This window comes from Alexandromys fortis, unplaced genomic scaffold, assembly GCF_014885135.2.
Source record: "Alexandromys fortis isolate MF-2015 unplaced genomic scaffold, M_Fortis_MF-2015_v1.1 scaffold_293, whole genome shotgun sequence".
NCBI classification, from domain to species: Eukaryota; Metazoa; Chordata; class Mammalia; order Rodentia; family Cricetidae; genus Alexandromys; species Alexandromys fortis.
This window is the reverse complement of record NW_026068177.1, coordinates 626,698-646,825: the sequence shown is the minus strand read 5'-3', so window position 1 is coordinate 646,825 and position 20,128 is coordinate 626,698. Positions and strand designations below refer to the sequence as shown.

The window sequence follows — 20,128 nt, the reverse complement described above, 5'->3', positions numbered from 1 at the left end:
AAAGTTTTGGAGCTGGGCGGTGGAGGCGTATGCCTTTAATCCCAGCACTCGGGAGGCAGAGGCAGGAGGATCTCTGTGAGTTCGAGGCCAGCCTGGTCTACAAGAGCTAGTTCCAGGACAGGAACCAAAAAGCTACGGAGAAATCCTGTCTTGAAAATACAAAAAAAAAAAAATAGTTTTGGATTTTGCTGTTGTTGTTTGTGCTTGTTTGCTTTCCTGAAAAAGGGTCTTACTGTGTAGACCTGGCTGGTCCTGAACTCATGGAGATCTACCCTCCTCTGCCTCCATATCGCTGTGATGAAAGGCGTGCACTTCCACATCTGGTCTATCCTGTTTTGTTTTCCTCTTCCTTTTTTATTTCTATTAATTTACTTAGTTTTAGGTTTTTTGAGACACGGTTTCTCTGTAGTTTTGGACCCTGTTCTGGAACTCACTCTTGTAGACCAGGCTGGCCTCAAACTCACAGAGATCCGCCTGCCTCTGCCTCCTGAGTGCTGGGATTAAAGGTGTACAACACCACTGCCCAGCCTCTATTTATTTTATGTTTCTGAATGTTTTACCTGTGTGAATGTGTGTACTTCACGCATGTCCGGTGCCTGAAGAGGTCAGAAAAAGGCACCAGCTTTCTTGGACCTGGAGTTATGGAGGACTGTAAGTTATAAGACATGGGTGATAGGAATTGAACATGGTGGGTCCTCTACAAAAGCATAAAGTGCTCTTAACCATTGAGCCGTTTGTCAGTCCTATTTTTAACATGGGTCTCCTGTAGCTGAGAACTGCCCTGAACTTGCTCTGTAGCTAAGGATGACCTTGAATTTCTGACCCCCTTGCCTCTGTCTTTTCCAGACCTCACCCAAAGATTTCTTGAATAAGACATTACCAGTCTGGCGATTCCGTCTGATCCCATACCCATGCTTGGGTGTATCTTATTCTGTCCCTAGCATCTCTGTTGTTCTTACACCTCTATGTTGAAATCTACTCCCCTTAGGGAGTAGCTCAGTCAGAACGTATCTGCCACACACAAAAGGACCTGAATTTGATGCATCAGAACATGTTAAAAGGCTTAGTCCTTCAGTGTGCAGCTGTAATCCCAGCACTGGGTATGTAGAGCTGAGCAGAGCTATGACCTTGCTGGCCAGCTGCTAATCTAGCCAAACTGGCAAGTTCCAGGTTCAGTGGCAGACCCTCTGTCAAAAACAATAAAAGACTGAGTGAGGGAGGCACCTGATGTCAGCCTCTGGCCACCACATGTGTGCACTATCCTCAAACTATGTAACCAAAGATGACCATGAGCTCCTGATCCACCTGCCTCTACTATCCTTTTCTTTTTATAAGTTTTTTTTTCTTTTATTCTTTTTTGTTTTCAAAACAGACTTTCTCTGTGCAGCCCTTGCTGTCCTGGAACACACTCTGTAGGACAGGCTGGCCTCAAACTCAGGAATCCCCCTGCCTCTGCCTCCTAAGTGCTGGGATGAAAGGTGTGCACCACCACTGCCCAGCTCTATCTAAATTCTGAGAGTGCAGTGGCTATTCTCTTTCACACAGCCCTGATGGGAATGGAAAATGATTTTAAAAAGAAATAAAATAAAATTGAACATTTTCACTAAAATCAGATATGTCCTGGTATAGCTTGACTCTGAAATGTCTATCAATTTTTTGAACTCCTGGTCTCCAATCAGTGTCTCTCTTTTTTCCTTTTCTTCCTTCCTCCCTTTCTTTTCTTTTCTTTGTTGTTGTTGTTGTTGTTAGTGGTCCTCGCTTGAGGGCCATGGGATGAGACCTGTAGAAATAGGTCATTATGGATGGGATAGAAGGTTACCCAGCCCCTATTTACCACTTCCTTCCTCTCTTTCTGATCTACCAAGATATAAGAAGCCCCTGCTTCATGTTCTCCTGCCACTAACCCCACCACACCTTCTCCACCTCTATGAACTTAAGCTCTGAAAACAGTTGAGTGCCCTTAAATTGTCTCTACTGGGTGTTTGGTCACAGCAACCTGAAAGTAATACAAATATATATATACACTCTAGGTTGCAGCAAGTTCACTCCCCGCTTCGGGCGCTGGCCACCCAGAAATGTGTCAGAAGCTGATAGAATCACCATGTGTAGTCCCAACCTGAAGCAGCTCAAATGCCCAGCAACAGGTCGACAGATAGACTGTGGTGTGTCTACAGTGTGGAATCTTAGACATCATGGATGAACTCACAAGCGTAATATTGAAGAACAAACCAAAGACATAAAAGAGTGTAGCATGGAAATGCAGGTTAAGATCTTTCCTGGTGGTTCCGGAAGACCCATCAGAGGGAACCTTCATCTGGCGATGGATGGAGATAGAGACAGAGACCCACATTGGAGCACTGGACTGAGCCCCCAAGGTCCCAATGAGGAGCAGAAGGAGAGAGAACATGAGCAAGGAAGTCAGGACCGCGAGGGGTGCACCCACCCACTGAGATGGTGGGGCTGATCTAATGGGAGCTCACCAAGGCCAGCTGGACTGGGACTGAAAAAGCATGGGATAAAACCGGACTCTCTGAACATGGTGGACATTGAGGGCTGATGAGAATCCAAGGACAATGGCACTGGGTTTTTATCCTACTGCATGTACTGGCTTTGTGGGAGCCTAGCCTGTTTGGATGCTCACCTTCCTAGACCTGGATGGAGGGGGGAGGACCTTAGACTTCCCACAGGGCAGGGAACCCTGACTGCTCTTTGGACTAGAGAGGGAGGGGTAGGGGCTCTGTGGCTAAGAGCACCCGCTGGACAATCACGGGGACCTGAGTTGGGATCCCAGCAAGCACATAAGGATCCAGGCACCCCACCCAGGCCTGTAACCCTGGCTCTACAATGAGGATTACCAGTCTAGTCCAGAAAAATCAAAAGCCCAAGGTCAGCAAGACAGTTTCCATCAGGATCAGGTGGAAGATGGCAGATGAGGACAGCCAGTGCCCTCTTCTCATTTCTGAGTGTATTGTATATGCACACACACACACACACACACACACCTGCAAGCAAACTATCCACACACATAAACTTGTTTTATTTTGTTTTGATTTGGGTTTATTGTTGTTGCTGTTTTCAAGACAAGGTTTCTCTGTAGAGCCCTGACTGTCCTAGAACTCTCTCTGTAGACCAGGCTGGCCTCAAACTCAGAGGTCTGCCCACCTCAGCCTCCCAAGAGCTGGGATTAAAGGCATACACCACCACTGCCCAGCACACATAAATTCTTTTTTTTTTTTTTTGATTTTTCGAGACAGGGTTACACATAAACTCTTTTATATTAAAAATTAAAACACAGGCTAAGCATGGTAGCAAATGTCTTTAATCCCAGCACTTGGGAGGTAGAGGCAGGCAGATCTCTGTGAGTTCCAGGCCAGCCTGGTCTACATAGTGATTTCCAGGGCAGCCAGAGCTATACAGAGAAACCCTGTCTCAATAAACAAACAAACAAATAAATAAAACAGGCTCATAAAGGATTGTCCTGCCAGCCAAACAACCACCATCCTTGGGAGTTCAGCCAGGTCAGACTTTAGAAGGTCATCACAGTCGAACATGTGACTGCTGACTTCCCTCCTCCCAGGAGGGGCAGAGAGCATCCTAAGAGACTCCCCACCTGATACACTACGATGACCACAGCACTGCCCTAACTGTGCACGGCCTCAGGGAGGAGCTAGAGTATGAAGACTAGGCAGGGACTCCATCTACGGGAGCCATCTTCCCTGGAGGGGAAAGACTTTCCAGTCCAGCAGCCACACCGCTGTACCTCCCTCCCCACCTATGCTCTGCACACAAAACGTCCACTGGTGCCCAAGGGTAAACCATGGCTTATCACTGAGACCCCGGGGAGGGAACACACGTTGTTTACACTTTTCCCAGAGAAAGAATTGTAGCAACACACACACACACACACACACACACACACACTCACCAAAGTCCTGGGCCAGCAAGAATGCTCAGTAGATAAGGGTATCCCATCAAATCTGATAACCTGAGTTCAGTCCCTGGGACCCACATGGTGGAAGGAGAGAACAGACTCCCACAAATTCTCCTCTGACCTCTACACACATGCTATCCCACATGCAGACATGCAGGTAGACAGACAGACAGACAGACAGACAGACAGACAGACAGATGTAGTAAAAATGTGATCAAGGAGTCTGGAGAGATGGCTCAGCAGTGAAGAGCACTCAGCTGCTCTCCCAAGGACCAGGGTTCAGTTCCCAGCACCCACACTAGGGGGCTCACAGCCACCTGTGACTCTAGCTCCAGAAGACTCAATGCCTCTGGCCTCTGAAGGCACCTGCACTCACACACACACACACACACACACACACACACACACACACACACACACACCTGCACTCACATGCACACACCTGTATTCAGCACACACACACACACACCTGCACGTAATTACAGATAATATCTTTTTTAAAATGTAAGAAATATAAACAAAGTCGTAAAATGGAATCGTTTGGCATTTCAGGACCAGCTCCACCATTCAGGAGGCTGCGGCGGGAGAAGGCTGTGAATCCCTGGGTTAAACTGGAAGACCTCGCCTCAAAAAGAGAAAATGAAGACTGAGCATTGGCCCACTTGCTGCTCTTGCTAAGGACCCAGTTTCGATTCCCAGCATTCATGTGGAAGCTCACCACCTCCATAGGTACCAAGAAAACATGTGATGAACACACAAACATACAAACAAGAACACTCATCATACACATTAAATGATTTTCCAAACATCTAAACAGAAAATTTTTAAAGAAAGAAAGAAAATGAGAGTGGGGGTGTGATGGCACAGGTCTGTGAGTCTAAGGCCATTCTAGTCTATACATCAAGTTCTAGGACAGTCAGAGCTTCTGAGAGAGATTCTGTCTTGAAAAAGAATATTGCTGGGCAGTGGTGGTGCAGGTCTTTAATCCCAGCATTTGGGAGACAGAGGCAGTTAGATCTCAGAGTTGGAGGCCAGCCTGGTCTACAAAGTGAGTTCTAGGATAGCCAGGGCTGTTATACAGAGAAACCCTGTCATGAGAAACAAAATAAACTAACAAAAAAGTACCGCGATTGGTGATGGTGCACACCTTTAGTCCTAGCACTCTAGAGACAAACGCAGGAGGATCTCTGAGTTCAAGGCCAGCCTGGTCTTCAGAGTGAGTTGCAGGACAGCCAGGGTTACATAAACAAACCCCGTCTCAAAAAAAAAAAAAAAAAAAAAAAAAGCCATAGTTCTGGGACTGTGCATTTGGACAGTTATGTGGGCGCGTTGCCTCACCCAGGAGTCCGAGTCACTATTTCAAATCAACTAAATTAGAAAATAAATACAAATAAATTCGAACTGAGTCGAACTGAGATCAGTCCCTCGAGCAGCACTGGGCGTACTCCGCTCACTAGAGGAGGCTGCGTTAGACAGTGCAGATGCAAACCCGTCTCCATCGCCGTGGGAACTTCACTGGCAGAGCCAATCAGCGGGGACGCTTCCAGATTCTCAGGCACTAAGAGACACCAGCGCCACGAAGGCCTCCTCCCTCTGCTTTCCGTTTCTCCGCCCAGCCAGCCCTCTTTTCCAGGTACCTGCTAAGGCCTTGATCCTAGAGCACTCGAAGAGGGAAGCCGCAGTGGTGTTGGCAGCCGCTGGAGGTTCCCGATCCCAGCCCCTATCTGGACTCTCCCAGCGGGCTGCAGGGTTGTTGTTGTTGTTGGAGGCTGGTGGGCCCTCCATGTTGTCCACTTCCCCTTGAACTTGTGCCATTGGGGATGGCAAGGCCTGGGAATGGGAAAAGAAAGGTTAGTGCAGGAAACCGGCCGGAGACCAGAGGACCCACTTCTCATTCTCTCAGTGGGTGCCCATACACTCAGCTCCGTCTCAGTCTGGTTTCTCTGTCTTTCACGGGAGAACAAAAATAATAATACCAAGAAAGAAAGAAAGAAAGAAAGAAAGAAAGAAAGAAAGAAAGAAAGAAAGAAAGGAAGGAAGGAAGGAAGGAAGGAAGGAAGGAAGGAAGGAAGAAAGAAAGAAAGAAAGAAAAGAAAACTAAAAAAAAAACCTAAAAAGCCAATTGTGATGGGCATTGCCTGAGAACCCACAGTTGGGAGGTTGAGGCAGGAAGGTTGGGAATTCCAGGCTAACTTGGGCTACATAGCTACATTTTGTCTCAAAGAATCAAATAATAGTGGCTAGAGAGACATCTCCTGATGTGTTGACCTGACTTCAATCCCCAGAACCCATGTAACAAGCCAGACATATAGTGGTGCATGCTTGTAATCCCAGCACTAGGGGAGTGGAGACAAGCAGATGCCTGGGGCCCGCTGGCCTGCCAGCCTCATCTGTGAGCTTCCAGCTCAGCAAAGGACCTGTCTCAAAAGCAAGATGTACACCACCTGAGGAATGACACCCACATTGATCTCCAGCCTTCACAGGCATCTGGACACTTGATTATCTAAACACACACACATACGTACACACACAATCAAATAATAATAATAAACTAGGCCAGGCATGGTGGCACACGTCTCTAATTCCAGCTACTCAGGAAGCAGAGACAGGTGGATCTCTGTGAGTTCAAGGCCAGTCTGACCTACATAGTAAGTTCCAGGCTAACAAGGATTGCAAAGTGAGACCTAGTCTCAATTTTCATCATCATCATCATCATCTGGGACCATCAGTTAAATGCCTGCAACACAAACACGAGGCCCTGAATTCAGATCCCTGGCATCCATGTAAGAACCAGGGCATAGGTGTGTACATCTGTAACCCTAGCTAGTAATGAATGGGGCAGAGACACCCGGGTCCTCAGAGCTCACTGGCCAGCCATTCTAGCCAAGCAGTGAGGTCTGCTTCAGTGAGAGACCCTATCTTCAAAAAAATAAATAAGAGAGGCTGGAGAGATGGCTCAGCGGTTAAGAGCATGGCTGCTCTTCCAGAGGACCCAGGTTCAATTCCCAGCACCCACATAGTGGCTCACAACTGTCTATAACTGCTATTCTAGGGGGTCCAACACCCTCACGCAGAGTATATACAGGCAAAACACCAAGGCACATAAAATAAAAATAAATAAATTACCAAATAAGAGCTGAGTGGTATCTGTAATGATGTCTGGTGCCCTCTTCTGGCCTGTAGGCATATACACAGAATATTCTATACAAAATAAATAAATAAATAAATATTAAAAAAAAAAAGAGCTGAGTGGTAGTGACGCACGCCTTTAATCCCAGCACCCAAGAGGCAGAGGCAGGTGGATCTCTGTGAGTTCGAAAGCTCGCCTGGTCTACAGAGCGTGTTCTATGGCTGCACAGAGATACCATGGCTCAAAAACAAAAAAAAATGCTGAGGCATGCATAGAAACATGCAAATACACACACACACAAGTGCGCACAGACACGCACGTGCGCGCACACACACACACGCACCCAAGATGGGCCTGCTCGGACAATGTCTGTCATCCCAGCACAACACTTGGGATGCTGAGGCAGGAGGAAAAGGAGTGTAGAAAGGGCCTACACTCAGCTACACAGCAGTTTAAGACCCATCTGGGCTCAGGAGAGACGGGCTGGAGAGATGGTTCAGTGGTTTAGAACATTCATTGCTTTTGCAGAGGACCCTGGTTCAGTCCCAGCACCCACACGGTGGCTCACAATTGCTAGTAACTGCAGCTCCAGGGGAATCTGGGCCTCCATCAGCTCCTGCCCACACATGGTTCACGTAAACTTAAGCAAGCAAACACACTTAATATAAAGAAAGTAAACAATAAATCCTTAAGCACTACTACTAAATGATGACTATTTTTTTTTCCTCAAGACAAGGTTTCTCTCTGTAACCCTGGCTGTCCTGAAACTCACTCTGTAGACCAGACTAGCTTCAAACTCACAGAGACCCCAACCTCTCAAGTGCTGGGTTCAAAGGCATGCACCACCATAGCCTTTAAAAAAAAATCAACACAATAACAACGTCGAGTCTGGCCACTTCAGAGAGCAGCAGGAACAAACCCGAGCCCGTGCCTACTCCAGCTCGGCAGCATTGTATCCTTTGGAGAGCACTAACACTTTTCTTCTCAGAACTCCACCATGCAGCAGGGACGGCGAGAGGATCACATCTGAGTCCCGGCCTTGCTCAGGGCTTTATGTACTTTCATGTGTTTAATTCCTTAGTGATCAGTTATCATTAGGCCCATTTTACAGAGGAGAACACTGAGGCATGAAGGCATTCACTCACTTGCCTGAGTTATACAGCTAAGAGCTGCTGGGACTCAAACTGAGTGGATTAATGTCCCCAAATGCTCACCCCTGTAGTCACCACCCTTTGTTGTGTAACTGTGTTGTTCTCCAACTTCCTGGCGAAGAAAGGTCTATGGGTTCTGGAGAAGACATCCTTCCCTTAGACCCTGGCTTCTAGCACATGACTTGCTTTGACCGGCAGAGTTGACTGGGAAGTACTAGCTGGCCAGTCGGAGTCCTTTAGACACAGGAGGCTGTTTGGGCTAACTGTGATCTTAGACTAGAGTAGGTCCAGGGCCACAGGCTCTCCAGACAAAGCCAGCTACAGCCAATGATGCCCGCTATCACTGTGACACCCCTAAAACTTGAGGCCTGAAGAACTGGACTATCAGGTCTAACCTAAATCATTAAAATCTTGACTTGACAACAAAATAAATGTTTAGTGTTTCAAGACAGTGAGTTGGGCCAGGCAGTGATGGCGCACACTTTCAATCCCAGCACTCAGGAGGCAGAGACAGGCTGATCTCTGTGAGTTCAAGGCTAGTCTCATCTACAGAGCTAGTTCCAGGACAGGCTCCAAAGCTACAGAGAAACCCTGTCTCAAAAAACAAACAAAAATCCAAGACAGTGAGTAGGGGGCGGGGTGATTTGTTACACAGCATTCCAGTAGCAATAGCTGGCTGATGCATTGCCTGCCTCTAGAATCCTGATACATTATAAATACCTATTTGACAGGGTAAGTGACGCCAAGTATATCTCCAACACGACCTCCACATACACACCCCAGGCCTGATTCTAAGACTATAAAAATAGAATAATACACTCTTTTCAAAAGACCCAGACAGCTGCAAAACTCGGGAGAGTTTAAAATGCTATGTAGGTTGTAAGTTGCGGCCAACAGTAGATTATTCCTTTCGGTGGGCTCTCTACAACCCATTGCTCCCATAGAGACCTGTAAGAGGCCACATGGCTACCTAGAGACTACCGGCATAACCTCAGCCAAGTCAATGGCCCTGTCTGCTCTTCATTGAGTCATCTGCGGAAATCCTAAGGGCCTGAAGATGAACCGAGCTGCTCACTCAGCAAACACGGTATCTGGTACACAGCAAGCACTCAGTATTCTCATTATTCTGTTCTTCCTCTCAGCGTGTTCAGAATTGCACCCAGAGCCTCACACTTCCGTGTGTTCCACCACTGAGCCACAGGGCCAGCCAAGTCTGAGTTTTCACCCTTAGGTCTTAGCCAGTCAAGAAGAGGCAGGTTCGATGCTTTGTTCCGGCTGTGTGGAACCTAGTAGCTTGAACTCAGTTTCTCTGTGCTTTTATTTCCTTCCCGGTTAATGGGTGGTCACAACTGTTTCCCCAATGGAGGATACTTGGGCCAGAGGAGGCGCTTAGCACTTGGAGAGCTTTCTGCCGGGCTCAGGGAGCAGCTCTGGCCTTTGGGGAGGGGTGTATAGAAAGAGGGGTCCTGCCGGCCCTGGCAAAGGCCATGGGGCGCTGAGATGAGACCCGATGCTTTAACCCTTCCAAAGCCGCGCCTCTCTGCCCTTGTAGTCCAGTAACCATGAGGAGGAGGGGGACCTAGGAAGGACAAGGCCTTGGGGTGACCCATGCCTGGCTCAGAGACTGGACAAGGTAGGGGTGAGGGGGTTCGCTGCACGCTGGATCCCAAGCCTCCACCCGGCTAAACAGACCCGTAGACTCGGGCCCGCCAGGGTGCGGGAGAATAAAGCTGGGCCAGGTGGGGAGATGCTGGGGAAGGGCCGCCGTCCGCACGGCCGCTCACCTGGGCGCCGGCCGCCGATGCGGTCCCCGATGCTCGCCGCGCAGCACCGCCCTCCCTGCGGGCGTTCGCCGCCGGGCCCGGCCCGGCTCTGTTCGGCCCCGCCGGCCCGCCGCTCGGCCAGATCCGCATGCGCCGCCGTCGCCGCGCCTCCCCCACGCGCCGCAGCCGCTCCGCGCGCCCCCGGGACCCCTCCCGCACGCCGCCACGCCGCCCGCGCTGTCACACACCGGGCCACGCGTGTGATGCACAGCCGCGCTCGCGAGCGCTGGAGGCAGCGTCACACACTCCCACACAGCCACTCACACACACCGGGGCCTCTGGCAACGTCACATACACCCTCTCCACATGCACACTCTCACGGTGTCACTCTTTCGCGTGGGGTCACACAGGGTCGAATCTTCGAACTGTCATATCGTCATTTGCCGTGTTTTCCTCTCTGGAATGTGCCCTGCAGGGTCATTCACTATGACACACTCAGATATAGCCACCACCAATAGTGTCAAATCTAATCACCGATATAGTGTCTAGTGTCCTGCAGGGCCAGACATTCTGATAAACTCAGATACAGCCGTCAACACAAGGTAAGGGTCACATGAAGTCACCTGAACAGTGCCCTGCAGGGTGACACACTCAGTTAAGGTCACCACCACCAATGCAGTCACCTACACACTGTAAAATGCTGCAGGGTCACACTGTGACACACTCACATACAGCCACCACCACCAGCGTGGTTGGCACATACAGTCACACATGTCACACACTCACTCCCAAGGTGTCACGGAGTGTCTGCACTCACACATCACAAAGCTTACAATTACAGTCTGACACACTTGAAATGTCACGCTAGTTGCCAAGGCACCGAAGACACGCCCTGTGTTGCTACGTACCCACATATCATAGCCTCAACAAGACACAAAGAGAGTCACAGTAAATGTCACACACAGTCCTACATAAATGGGACCGTATTATCGCACACCCATACGGGACACATGTGGTGTCACAGACCATCCCAATCCGAAAGTGCCACACGCCGTTACAGCTTACCTCACACAGACCTCACACTCACACCGTACCAGAGACTGAGTGCCCCCTCACAGGATCACCCCACAGCGGCCAAATAACCGCTCCATTGGCTTCTATACACAGTTCACGTTATAACACAAGGAACGGGACAGGGCGTCGCCCACAACCGTGCTGTCACACAGGTACAGATCACACCCGCACACACCCCTCCTGAGCCCAGGTGTAGGGAAAGGGGGTGTGAGCAAGGAGAGCGCGGTGGGCGTGGTTCCCGAAGGCCCCGCCCCGCCCACTCTCGGAGGCTAAACTCTGAGTGACAAACTGCTCTAGCTCCGCCCGCTCCTTCCGTAGATGGAGGCGTGGCCTCCGCTTCTAAGCGCCAATCGGAGAAGACTGCCTGCAAATTGCAATCTGACTCCTGTCCCGCCCACTCGCGCTCTGCCCAGCAGGGGGCGTGGTCGAATCAGTCCCGCCCTTTGAACCCAAAATGGAGGGTCCCGCCCCCTCCCTCTGCCAGGGGAAAGGCGGACCGCGCGCTACCTTGCAGCCATTGGGTTCCCGCGCGTCCTCGGAGCACTCAGCCTTTCGGACCCAGGACCCCGCAGCATGACTGTCAAGAAGATCGCGATCTTCGGTGCCACCGGCAGGACCGGGCTCACCACATTGGCGCAGGCGGTGCAAGCAGGCAGGAACCGGGGCGGGTGGGGAAGTCGTGAGCACCCGGGCGGAAAGCTGGGAAAGGTCGTCCTGGGGCCGGGCAGAGAACACTTGTGGCCGTTAGTGCCCAGCCTGTGGGGCCAGCTGGTGGTCACGGGGGCAGAAAGGGAGGACTCCGAGATTCAGTTTTATGTAAGTCAAAGGTACAGGGATTAACCATGGGAACCCGGGGGACTCCTCTGACAGTTATATGTAAGCCAGGGGCTCTTGTGAAATGTATTTGTGACTGTGATGGTGGTCCTAGAAAGGGTTTTCTGAGCCAGCACCAGCCTGGCGCCCAGCCAGCCAGGCCATCTCCCTACACGTGTTAAATCCTGGTGGCCTTCACTTGGAATGGGAACTAGTATTACACCACTTGACAGATAAGAAAATTGAGAGAATGACTTGCTGGTACATGGCTGTGCTGGGACTTGAACCCCGTTTGTGCTCTTAAGCACGCGCGCGCCAACACGCGCACACACACACACACAACACACGCACACGCGCGCACACATACACACACACACACATACAACGTCCTCAGGCTCATGGCTTAGTCAGTGGAACAGAAAATCGAAAAGCTGAGGCAGCTAGCTACTGCAAACATGGAATGCAGAAGACGACAGTATAAGAGTGTGACAACCTAGCAACAGCAGTCCTGGGAGGGTCAGTGAGCTAAAACTTCGTCGCTGCCCCGGGAGAGGGCACAGGATCCCCCAGCATCCCCCTGGCTCCTCAGTCTAGAAGTTTTAACTTTTAGACCAGGCCTGAAAGTTCCAGATAAAGGGCCACACCCTTGCTAGCCTTGGCGATTCTTAAGATATTGACTATCAGAGTGCCCCAAAAGGGTGGAGGCCACCAGGACCCCTGTCTCTGCTGATTCCTAGCCCAGCCCCTTCTCTTGCTGAGGCTCTTTCTAGAAGTTCCATTTTTTTAGGGGATATCTTCCCCAGGGACTTAGTAAGGGACTTAATTCATGGCAAAGGAGAGACCCCTGGACCTCCCAGTGAAAACCAGTTTGTGTCTGTTTGTAGTATGTACCTGCGATTCTGGAGCTGGGGAGGCAGAGGTAAGGAGCTTGAGTTCAAAACCATCTTTGGCTACTCAGCAAGTTTAAGGCCTTCAAAACAACGAAACTAAAGCAAGCTGTTGTTAAGTAATTTTTAAGGAGGAACAAGGAAGGGACTGGAGAAGTTGGGGAGTGCTGAGTCACTATGAATTTGTGGATGATCCTGTTAATACCCGCAACTTAATCCCCAATACCACTATTTACCACTGGCTCACCCTGCTGGCCACAGATGACACTGCACACAATAATTCGGGGAAGCTGTTTCTCCCAGTGGCTCAAGAAAGGCCTTGAAGGGAAGGAAAAATAAGTCAAATAAGTCAGGAAGAATCTGAGGATATAGCTCAGTAGTGGAGCACTTGCCTGGAATACTCCCGGGGACCAGGCGCAGTAGAGCCCATGGCCAAGCACACTCAAGGGCCTGTGCATCATCATCCCAGCACAAGCAAGGAAAACAGGTGGCCAGAAAGGGCTTGAGTGACTTGGGTATTCCGTTCCTGCCGCGCCATTTCGTAGAGTCTGACAAACATCGACTCTGATCCATTCTGCACATTCAGACAGGCAGATCTGCCACATTCCAGGCTGGTGTGGCCAGATGCTTTGTCAACTCCAGTTAGAGACCTAAATATCCGTGAAAGAAACAAGGAAAGAAAGGGAAGGAAGAGAGGGAAAGAGAAAGGATGACCAACATTGAAATCATTGTAAGCCGGAAAGATGGGCTGCTGGGTAAAGGTACCCAGCAACATGAGTTGAGTTTCCAGAATCCAGATGGGGAAAGGAGAGAACCAACTCAGAAAAGCTGACATCTGACTCCACACCCTCACACAAATAAATAAAAGTAATAAATAAATATAGGTGGAGATAGAGATGGCTCTTACAGTGCCATCTTACAGAGCGACTTACAGTGTAGAAGGTGCGTGGACGAGGCCAGGTGTAGTTGGTGGGAAGTGAGTACTCCGTGGCCAACTCAACTCACATCGAAGATTATGGCCCAGTCTTAAATTCAGCTCTGGCTTTCTCTACCGGCTAACTTGTGGTCATGGCTAGTTACCTAAACTTGCCTCAGTTTCCCGAACTTCAAAGTAGGCATGATAATAATTGCTACTATGTAGAATTGTTGCAACCTAGTACTTCTCAAACTAGGGGCCATAGAGTTCTGGCCTGTTTTTTAATTGGTTACAAAAGATCAAAATGTATCGAGTTGCCATGGGCGTTGATACGTCTGAGCCTAGCAGTCAAGCCTAGCTATCTGTCCTCAGTAGGACAATTAATGAGAAAAATTCATACTGAGAGCAGAATTAGGAGGTGTATTCATTCAATGTGGGCATGTTGGGAAGGGCCTGTAACACTCCCCCCTAATCAGGTCCCTCTTTCAAGATCTTAATAAAAGGTTTAAGTTTAAATAGAAGCAAAGAGATATCTGTAAGCAAGCAGGCTCAGACAAGATATCGTCATGGCCAGCATCATCCTATTGGTCCCTGTATCCTCCAAGGTGGTCTGAACAGTTGTCAGAACTGTGGGATCTCATCCTCTCCTGGATGGCATAGAGCCCCAGGCTCCTCCTGCTGCCAGCATGAGATATTTGGGGAAATTTCAAAGTCTTGGGGTCCATTCATTGTTCCGAGCTTTCTGACTACCAGATGTGTTCCGACTGGCATAGTTACAGCGTGCCTTACTTACCTCTACAATGAGTTCAAGGCCAGTTTGGGCCATAAAGCCGTGTCTCAAAATAAAAATTTAAGAATAAATATAAGAGGCTAATAACAATAGAAACAATCATTGCTTCTTTCAGGACTGGAACTTGGGGTTCATTTGCTTTAGTATAGCTTGGTTTCTATGAAGCTTTGGTCCTTGTTGTTTTGGTTTTTCTTTCTTTCTTTTTTTTAATTTCTACTCCATTTATTGTTTTTTATTATTTATTTATTTTTATTTTATGTGCATAGTTATTTTGGTTGCATGTGTATCTGTGGGGAGGTGTCAGAACCCCTGGAGCTGGACTTAAAGACGGCTGTGAGCTGCCACGTGAGTGCTGGAATTGAACCCTGGTCGTCTGCAAGAGCAGCTAATGCTCTTAACCTCTGAGCTGTCTCTCCAGCCCCTGTTTTGGTTTTTCTATATAGGATTCAAATCAGGACCTTGCATGTGCCAAGATTTTATGGCTGAGATCCTATGCCTATATTTGTGTGTGTGTGTGTGTGTGTGTGTGTGTATTTTAGGGCTTTTTATGTACTTCTGTACGTGTGTGTGTATGTTTATAAGATTCCTTTCCTTTTTTTGTTTTTTTTTTGGGGGGGTATTTATATGTTTGTTTGTTTGAGATAAGGTCTCACTATGCAGCTCTGGCTAACCTGGAACACACTATGTAGTCCAGGCTGGACTCTGTCTGCCTGCCTCTGCCTCCTGAGTGTTGGGATTAAAGGTGTGCACAGCCATATGCTGCTCTTTTTAGCTTTTTTGTTTGTTTGTTTGTTTGTGCCTTTTGTTTTGTTTTGTTCTTTCAAGACAATATTTCTCTGTGTAGCTCTGTCTGTCCTGGAACTTGCTCTGTAGACCAGACTGGCTTCGAACTCACAGAGATCCATTCACCTGCCTCTGCCTCCTGAGTGCTGGGATTAAAGGTGTGCACCACCACCACCCAGCTCTTTTTAGTGTCTTTAATTATATGTAAGTGTGTGTCTGTGTGTAGGTTTGTCTGAGTGATTACAGATCCCTGGAGCTGGAGTTACAACTGTGTGTAAGTTGGATGCACTCTTGTCCACTTGCCTAAGAACAGCCAGTGCTCTTAACCACTGAGCCATCTCTCCAGACCCTAGTCTGTGTGTTTTTTCAGAAAAGTCTCACTCCGTAGCCCAGGCTGGCTTTAAGCTGATTGCTCTGCCTCAGCTTCCTATGCTGGATGCCACACCCAGTGTGACTTGGTCTCTTTCACTTATTCATGTATACGTGTTTTTCCCCTTCCTCAAACTGTTAGAGCATGCATCAATATTGCCTTTGTGTTGATTGTCGAATGGTCCTGCTGAATCGCATGGGTTTATTCATGAAACAGTTGGCAGGTGATATGAAAACTGCTAGTATGACCACGCATGTGAAAAATTTGGGATGAAAACATGTTTTGGATTTTCTTCGGTCTGTTATCTGATAGCAGAATTGCTGGGTCACATGGCTAGGCTGTGTGTAATCTTTTGAAGAACTGCCAGGGTGTCCTCCAAAACAAACACATCATTTTAGTGTTACCCTCGTGAATGCACGAGTGAGGTTGCTCCCCACCTGCCTGCCAACCCTGACACCAGATTTTTCCTTACGTCTTCTTGATAGGCGTGAAATGGCATCTTACTGTATAGTGTGGTCAGTGGATTGACTTTGGTTTTTTGAAACTGAGTCTCAGGTAGCTCAGACTGGCCTGATCCTCCTGTCTCTTCCTCCTGGTTGCTGGGATTTATAAACTTGTAGTACGGTAACAGGGTCTTGCTGTGTGGCCCTGCAGCTTTGGCTGTCCTGGCATTCTGTGGACCAGGTTGGCCTCCCGTGTGGTGGTACTATACCACCGTACTCTCTTTGTTTTTCTCTTTCTTTCTTATGTTGCATTTTATTTGGTAATTGTGCGTTCCCACTTACGGAGGTCAGAGGAGAACTTCCAGGAGTCAGTTCTGTCCTTCCCCCGTGTTGGTCCTGGACATCCCAGGAAGTTTCTTTCTTTTTTTTTTTTAAATATTTATTTATTATGTATACAATATTCGGTCTGTGTGTATGCCTACGGGCCAGAAGAGGGCACCAGATCTCATTACAGATGGTTGTGAGCCACCATGTGGTTGCTGGGAATTGAACTCAGGACCTTTGAAAGAGCAGGCAATGCTCTTAACCTCTGAGCCATCTCTCCAGCCCCCCCAGGAAGTTTCTTAATGCCTTTATCCACTGAGCCATCTTGCCAGCCCTTCTTCTCTTTGACTTTTTNTTTTTTTTTTTTTTTTTTTTGACATATGATCTTATGTAGCTGACCTTGGTTTGTAGCAAAGGCCATCCTTGAACTCCTGGTCCACCTGCCTTTGTCTCCAGAGTGCTGGGATTACAGATGTATGCTACCATGCCCGTCTGCTTTTCTTTTTTTTCCTTTCTTTCTTTTCCATGCCCCCACCCCCACCGCCCTAAGACAGGGTTTCTCTGTGTAGCCTTGGCTGTCCTAGAACATGCTCTGTTGGCCAGGCTGGCCTCAAACTCACAGACCTCTGCCTGCCTCTGCCTCCCCTGGAATTAAAGGCATGCACCACCACTGTGTGGCTTCTTTTCATTTTTAACTCCGTGTGTGGGAATGAGGTCAAGTGTGCGGGGTGGGTGCATATTTGCGTGCAAGCCTATCTTTCTTCAGGCACCATTCGCTTATGGTTCTCTTTTTGCTTCCATTCTTGAGACAGGGTCTCTCCCTGGGACAGGAGACTAGCTGAGAAGACTGGGCTGGCTGGCCGACTCTGCCTCCCAGCACTGAGATTACAAGTATGCTCCACCATGTGCCTTTTGCTTTCAAGTATCTCAGTGTTTACTGTTCAAATCCACCCCAGTTCCCTCCCCTCACTTCTGACTTTTTACAAGGATTCTGGGTATAGAAGTCACACTTGTGTAAAAGTCTACCTACCTTACCCACCGGGCTACTCAGGAGGCTGAGACAGGAGGATTGCTTGAGTCCAGGAGTTCTGGGCTGTAATGCAGTATACCAATCCAGTGTCCACACTAAGTTCAGAATCAATATGGTGATGATCCCGGGAGCGGGGGACCACCAGGTTGCCTAAGGAGGGGTGAATCGGCCCAGGTCGGAGATGGAGCAGGTCAAAACGCCTGTGCTGATTAGTAGTGGGATTGTGCCTGTGACCAGCCACTGCACTCCAGCCTGCACAACAGGGCGAGACCTGTTTCTCTTTTTGTTTGCTTGTTTGTTCGTGTGTTTGCTTGTTCGCGTGTTTGTTTTGTTTTTGTTTTTCGAGACAGGGTTTCTCTGTAGCTATGGAGCCAGTCCTGGAACTTGGTCTGTAGACCAGGCTGGCCTTGAACTCACAGAGATCCTCCTGCCTCTGCTTCCTATGAGCCATCCCTGCAGCTCTGTCCTTTATTTTCTTCAAGTTAGCGTCCTTGAAGCACCGAAGATTGGGGAGGGGTTGTTTATTGGAAAGAAGGTCTCAGTGTGTAGACCAGGGTGGCCGGGAGTTCACTGAATTCCAAATGCTGAGAGTAAATGTGCACCACATCCACCCACGCAGTTTCCCATTTTGATGAAGGCCAATTAGTTTGTTTTGGCTTTTGCTCATACGTTTGCTGTTGTAGCTAAGAAACTACCTTCTAACCTGCAGTCATCAAGCTGCGTTCTTCCATTTTCTTCCAATAATTTCATAATCTTCTCTTATGTTTATTTATGTCTTTGACCATTGGGTTAATAATTTAAAAAAAAAACTTTTTACATTCTGTGTGTGTGTGTGTGTGTGCCCACAGTGTGAGTGTGGAGGTCACACTTGAGGGAGTTGGTCCTTTCCTTCTGCCATCTGGTTCCCAGGAATAGAACTCAGGTGATCAGACTTGGTGCTTTCGCCTTTACTGACTGAGCCGCCTCGCTGGCCCTTGGGTTAATTTTTGTGTATGTTGTAAAGTGGAATGCCTCGGGCTTTTGCATTCAATATCCTATACCAGTTTTAAAATATTGTTTTTGTTTTTATTTGGAACAAGGACTCATGTAACCCAAGACTGCATAAATTCAAAGGTATCCTTGGCTACATAGTGAGTTTGAGGTCAGCCTGGGATACATGAGACTGGGGGTAGGGGAGCTGAGAGAAAGAGGGAGGAAGAAAAAAAGGAGAGGAGGAGGAGAGAAAGGAAACACAGCAGCAAAAACGCACAGAGACTAGTATTAGTGCCCAGGTGCTGGTGGCGCACGCCTTTAATCTCAGCACTTGGGAGGCAGAGGCAGGCGGATCTCTGAGTTCGAGGCCAGCCTGGGCTACAAGAGCTAGTTCCAGGACAGACTTCAAAACTACAGAGAAACCCTGTCTTGAAAAAACAAAGAGAGAGAGAGAGAGAGAGAGAGAGAGAGAGAGAGAGAGAGAGAGAGAGAGAGAGACTAGTATCAGTATCATCCTGGAAATGTTACAAGCCCAGGGTCACAGAGCTAGCTCCCAGGTAGGAGTCTGTCCTGGAACTCGCTCTGTAGACCAGGCTGGCCTCGAACTCACAGAGATCCACCTGCCTCTGCCTCCCGAGTGCTGGGATTAAAGGTGTGCGCCACCACCGCCCAGCTGAAACCAGGGTAGCTTTAAGGATTGAAGGAGTGAATATGTGCAAAGTGTTTGGTGTCTGGGACGCAGTACCTGTTGATTCTATAAATGTTATTTCTGGTTCAGCGTGCTGCTGCAGGTCTGTCATTCCAGAACCCAGCAGGCTGAAGCAGGAGATCCTTACGTTTCAAGCCAGCTTGGGCAACATATTGAGATCCCAATTCAAAATGAAAATTAAGAAGAGAGCTGTGGGTGTAGCTTCATTGCTAGAGCACTTACCTAACACACAAGAGGCCCTGGACTCCATCCCCAGCACCACATACACCCAAGCTTGAGAACACACACCTGTAATCCTAGCACGTGGGAGGTGGGGACAGGATGACCAGCAGTCCCAGGCCAGTCTGGAGCACATGGTACCCCGTCTCAAAAAGTAAATCAATAAATATAAGATGACAGTTAAAAGGGGGTGCAGACATGTGGGTGGGTGTGAAGGACCAGTTTAGCCTCGGCTACACCCTAGAGTCACCCTACTCGCCCGTAGGTCAATCACCAGCAGCACCTTCACCGTTGGTCCCGAATGTAAAATCTCCCGTAGCTTATTTTGTAATTGACGTGGGCAGCTATCAAGAGCAATGGAACCTCTTCCTTTCCTTTGTATGTATCATCTTCAGAGGAAGGGACAACTCCTGTGACAGCTGCCAACACGGCTGGTGAGCTTCCATCATCCGGGCCATGGTCAGTGCAGTTGTTTTATCTATTTGATGATTTTTAATTATTTGCCATCAGTATTTTATTTTTCAAAGCAACGGTTGGTACCCAAGACCTCATTTGTGCTATATAAACACTCAGGACAATTCTAGGCAGGGGCTCTACCACTGAGCCACACCCCAACCCCTCACTGGGGGATTCTAGGCAGGGGCTCTACCACTGAGCCACACCCCAGCCCCTCACTGGGGGATTCTAGGCAGGGGCTCTACCACTGAGCCACACTCCAGCCCCTCACTGGGGGATTCTAGGCAGGGGCTCTACCTCTGAGCCAAACTTCAGCCTCTCCTCAATCCTTTTTTTTTTTTTTTTTTTTTTTTTTTTTTTTTTTTTT

At 48.6% G+C, this 20,128-nt stretch overlaps 2 protein-coding genes across 2 annotated transcripts in view; one reads left to right on the top strand and one right to left on the bottom strand.

The window, feature by feature from the left end:
• Window positions 1-10,122, bottom strand: part of Sptbn4 (spectrin beta, non-erythrocytic 4) — an 88,372-nt gene extending 78,250 nt beyond the window's left edge. The window contains exons 1-2 of the mRNA XM_050129032.1: window positions 9,997-10,122; window positions 5,569-5,761 (exon numbers count right to left, since the gene is read on the bottom strand). Of these exons, the coding sequence (XP_049984989.1) occupies window positions 5,569-5,746 (178 nt within the window). The 5' untranslated portion in view covers window positions 5,747-5,761; window positions 9,997-10,122. The remainder of the gene's footprint in view (window positions 1-5,568; window positions 5,762-9,996) is intronic.
• Window positions 10,123-11,513: 1,391 nt separating this feature from the next.
• Window positions 11,514-20,128, top strand: part of Blvrb (biliverdin reductase B) — a 13,643-nt gene continuing 5,028 nt past the window's right edge. Inside the window, exon 1 of the mRNA XM_050129034.1 lies at window positions 11,514-11,701. Within this exon, the coding sequence (XP_049984991.1) occupies window positions 11,623-11,701 (79 nt within the window). The 5' untranslated portion in view covers window positions 11,514-11,622. The remainder of the gene's footprint in view (window positions 11,702-20,128) is intronic.